This window comes from Danio aesculapii, chromosome 5 (assembly GCF_903798145.1).
Source record: "Danio aesculapii chromosome 5, fDanAes4.1, whole genome shotgun sequence".
Taxonomy (NCBI): domain Eukaryota; kingdom Metazoa; phylum Chordata; class Actinopteri; order Cypriniformes; family Danionidae; genus Danio; species Danio aesculapii.
Genome location: NC_079439.1, coordinates 61,446,055 through 61,451,054, shown reverse-complemented (window position 1 = coordinate 61,451,054; position 5,000 = coordinate 61,446,055). Strand labels below are relative to the sequence as shown.

Sequence of the window (5,000 nt, the reverse complement as noted above, 5' to 3'; positions counted from 1 at the left end):
TTGTTGACAGACAGTTTGGGCTACTTAAGAATTATGGGAATTATTGGCACAAAAAAATTATAATTGGATGACCATTTTTTAGTCTTATGCCTCACCCATATTATAAAAATACATATAAATACATTTAGATCATTTACTTTAATCAATACTATTGGAATGTGAAGAGACGTTCAACCTGCACAACAAAAGATGTTTTTGAAGACAATCACCTAATGTACCTTTAACATTTTTCCCTACAGTAGTTCACTTTAAGCCAATTGCAAAATAACTAGTAAAATATTACATACTGTCATCATGCCAGACAAAATAAACGAGCTATTAGTAATTAGTATTTAAAAATATTATATTTAAAAATGTGCTGAAACAAATCTTCTCCATTAAACAGCACTTGGAAAATATTGAATTAAAGACTTACAATTTCACAGAAGGGCTAAAACATTTGCCTCTAACTGTATATTTCCTCAGGTTTGTATATCAATACATTTATTAAGGCTAACATCTGAATGTTACCTGCGGATCTGTTTGAGGATGTGATCTCTGCGGATATATTTGATATTCTCGTCGATGACGGATCTGGCGCCTTCTTCCTCTGCCAGCTGCCTCTCCAACCACTCCACCACATCCTCATTACTGTCCCACAAATACGCCTGACACACACAAGAAAAACAACATCACCAACAGGAAGAATCAAAGAAACAAACAAACTTTCAGACACCGTTCCCATTTGAAAAGCAAATCACACTCCTAATCAAGGGCTCTTCATTTAGGCTTAGGCCGATAGCATCAGGCTGATCTGAAACAAAGCTGGACTTGTGCTTGTGAAGATTTGTCGAGGCGTTAATGGGCTTCCGCGCTTCTAAAAAACCGCAAGCACTTGTAGTCGGCAAGAACATTTAATGCCCCATATTAATCATTTTTAATCCGTTTGCTTTTAATTAAGAAACAGCGTGTTGCTGTGCTATCTGCACCAGGCAGGGTGGAGATTAATTGTAGCTTAAGATAGCTTGCTCTGATTGGGCTAATGTATTAGTGGTCCAGACAGAGTCTTCGGCAGATACTTTAACCTGCCCGCAGGGCTTGGCTCGGCTCCAGGAACTGCTGTGGCGACTAGTCGGGAGCTCAGGGACGTTCATCCATTCTAGCGGTCATATATTTTCATGTCCACACACACACACATGACACTTCCGGGAAAGAAAGACTTTAATTTCATATGCTCTGCTATTCAAATTAAGTTTCACCTGGTCTCTAAAAAGCAACACATTTGGTCACATTTTTAGACTAATAGTGCGCTGCAAAGCAAATGATACCTGACGGTGGTTTAACAAGTTCAGGATTAGTTGAGCTGACTAAACCAAACCAGTGTAATCAGGTGTTGTTGGTACCGTGAAGCTGATCATCAACTTTTTCAGGCTTTGATCTTGAGTTTGTGAGCATGTGCGGGACATCAGAAGCAAACAACCAATCACATGCTTTGAAACTAGAATACTTTGACTTCTTGGGAGGACGGCACGGTGGCTCAGTGGTTAGCACTATCGCCTCACAGTAAGAAGGTCACTGGTTCGAGTCCCAGCAGGATCAGTTGGCATTCCTGTGTGGAGTTTCATGTTGGTGTGGGTTTCCTCCGGGTGCTCCGGTTTCCCCCACAGACCAAAGACATGCGCTATAGGTGAATTGAATTGAATCTAAATTGGCTGTAGTGAATGAGTGTGTATGGATGTTTCCCAGTACTGGGTTGCAGCTGGTAGGTCATCCGGTGTGTAAAACATATGCTGGATAAGGTGGTCGTTCATTCCACTGTGGCGACCTCTGATGAATTTGTTTTATTCTGTTCACTAAAGTAGGCGTCATGAGTGCATGCGCGCGTTCTCCGTAGTCAAACAACTCGCAGTCAGCTTACGTGTGATTTCGCGGCCGCGAATACAGCATTACATGAAGACTGAAATTAGATTTTTGGGTGAATTATACCTTATAAATACAGTATGTGACACTTTTAACGCCATTTCAAGGTGTCAGTGTTCCTTTGAAGACTTGTGCGACTACTTTGCTTCTCTCCTGACCTTAAAAATATAATTGGCTGAATCGTAGAAAAGCTGAATTAAGATCGTGTGTAGGGTCGAATCGAGATCGTGATCCTTTTTCGATTAATCATGCAGCCCTAATTTGTGCAACTGTTTTTTGGGGGGGGGGTTTTTGTCCTGCAGATTTTAGCTCCAACTTGCCTCAACACACCTGCAAGGACGTTTCTAGAAAGCCTAGTAAGAGCTTGATTAACTAGCCCAGGTGTGTCTGATTGGGGTTGGAACTAAACTTTGCAGGACACCGGCCCTCCAGGACTGAGTTTGTGCACTCCTGCTGTAAATAATAAATATTGCACAATAATTGCTTTATTAGCTATTTTTTACACTTGTAATGGGAGCTCAAATATATACAAATCCTCCTTTCATATAAATACAAATAAGTTTGAGTAATAAATGAAATATTTCTGAAAAAAGTATTGTAATATTTAAACATGATTTTGGTCATCTGGAGGAAAGCAAAAGGTTTTGGGTAACGTACTTTCACAGCTCCCTCTGCTTCCACGAACCAGCGGCGAAGCATAGCCTGAACCTGTCCATCTGTCAGCTCACTGTTAGCACACTGGATCTTCCTCTTCACTGTTTCCTCCAGCAATAACCTCCGCAGACGCCAGTAGAAAAACTGCCGAGACGTGCTCCACTCCAGGATATCCTGAACACACACAATACAAACATACATCAAGCACACTTAAATTCATGACAATTAAGAGGTCAAACGAGCTTCTGATTGTTCTGTTATAGAGAAAGATGAATAGAAAAGTGTACAGGAGTTGTGTACTGACAGTGATGACTCCTTTCTCCTGCATGCGGCCCGGTGTGTCATGAAGGTCAGCAAACTGAACAGCTACTTGATGATATATGGGCAGCAGGAACTCTTCTCTCTCTTTCAGTTTACTTTCCAGCTCTTTACGCTCAGACACACTCAACTCTGGGGTTCCTGACAACACAGAGAAAAAAAAAAAAAAAAAAAAACGGGACAAATTTAATTGTGTGCAGAATGTACAGAAAAATAATCACCTTAAAATGGGTACTAATACCAGTCAGGCCAACTGATTAGATGATATTTAGCTACAACCTTTTAACGTGGCTTTTTTATTTGAGAAAGAAAGACCAATGCATTTCTTTTAATGGATGACCAACTTACACAAACTGATATTCTAGTTCTCTAACATTTCTAATGATGAGGTCCTGCTTTGGTTACCGATGGAACAACACAAGTCCAACCCAGTGTCATTACACTCACTACTTTGTGCTCGTATTCCAGTGAGTAAACAATATTCTACAAATAACCCAGTTATTGATGGATCACACACAATATGGTCACAATTTAGACTTCACGTTAATAGTAAACAAAGCGTTGCCTTCTGCTCCCATTTTGCTAAATCTGTTATTCCCTCCCTCTCTTATAGATTCAGCATTTCAATTATGGTCTAGGAAGGGAGTTAACTGTGTAAAGGACCTCTTTAAAGATGGCATATTTATCTCATTTCAACAGTTAAGAACAGACTTTGAAATTCTAATTTCTTTAGGTACCTGCAGGTCTGTATCTTCATTAAAAAAACACTTCTCTCCTTCCCTGAACCAACCAGAAGCATGGTGGATAGATGAATTGGTTAATATGGAGCCCTATCAAAAAGAGGTATGACGTCCATGTTTTTTAAAGTGATCTAAAGAACTGCCTCCCATCCCTAGATCATAAAGTGAAAAGGGGAAGAGGAACTGGGAGTAGAAATATCAGATACAGCCTGAATTAGACATGGTCTTCTAAAGTGCTTCATAGGCTTCATCTATCTAGGAGCAAGCTGGCAAAAATGTGCCCAGGGTCAGATTCATCTCGACCCAGATGTGGTTTGGAGCCTGCAGATCTGAGCCACAGTTCTGGGGATGCCCTAAATTAGATAAATGTTGGACCGATATTTTTAGACCAATTTCATCTATACATGTATGTAACAAATATATGGATCCTAATCCGTTGACTTCAACTTTTGGTGTAGTGCAAGAAGAAATGCACCTATCAGCTAATCACAGAAATCATTGCCTTCTTTTCAGTATTGGCCAGACGCCTGATTCTTCTTGGGTGGAAAAAAGCAAATCCACCATCCCACGAACATTGGACATTAGAAGTGTTATCACATCTTAAAGTCGAGCACCTTAAACACCATCCGAGGTTCTACAAAAAAGTTACGAAGTTTGGCAGTCTTTACTATCCTATATTGAATGCTCAGGGGTTACAATATCCTAAGCGAAAGTTTATCACCGATTTCCTAATTAATTAATTATGTATTTATTAATTATTTTTCTTTTTCCTTCTTTCTTGATGGGGTGCATGTTCGTATTGTTGTTCAATATGTGTGTAACATTATTGACTATTGAAGACTATTGAAAATCAATAAAAAAATCTGATTATAAGAGTAATGTATAACAAATGGTGAGTCTTAATTGCTATTATTGTGGCTTATGTTTTTAAACTATTATTGTAACCAGTATTACATTGTTAAATGAGTAAACAAAAATGAACAGTAACGTTACTGTTAATTGCTATTAACTTATTAATTAATTGAAAAAGAAATATTAAAAACTATTAGAAATTGTAAATAATATTATAAACAATTGTAAAGTATTTAAATAATAGTCAAATAACTTTTAGAGCAATTAAAACTTTTAAAGTGTGTAAAAAAAAAAAAAGAAAGAAAAAAAAATCAAAACTTGTAATTTACTTAATGCAAGTTAATCCACTGAAAAAGTTTGTTTTGGTAATCTTAAGCCACAATATTCTTAACCACGCCCCTTTTACTATTAGTTTGCTATAAAAACATTCTGTTTCAGTTGAAAGTACATTTGTTATTGCTACCTTTGTTATTTGAACCCATTTGCTGCATGCTTTCCTCTTGATGACAAAAACAACACAAATGATTGGTGAAAAAA

General features: G+C 38.1%; 1 protein-coding gene across 1 annotated transcript in view; it reads right to left on the bottom strand.

Moving 5' to 3' along the window:
• Window positions 1-3,449, bottom strand: part of acaca (acetyl-CoA carboxylase alpha) — a 5,624-nt gene extending 2,175 nt beyond the window's left edge. The window contains exons 1-4 of the mRNA XM_056457156.1: window positions 3,437-3,449; window positions 2,858-3,012; window positions 2,557-2,727; window positions 511-647 (exon numbers count right to left, since the gene is read on the bottom strand). Coding sequence (XP_056313131.1) covers window positions 511-647; window positions 2,557-2,727; window positions 2,858-3,012; window positions 3,437-3,449 — 476 coding nt within the window. The remainder of the gene's footprint in view (window positions 1-510; window positions 648-2,556; window positions 2,728-2,857; window positions 3,013-3,436) is intronic.
• Between the last annotated feature and the right edge of the window lie 1,551 nt (window positions 3,450-5,000).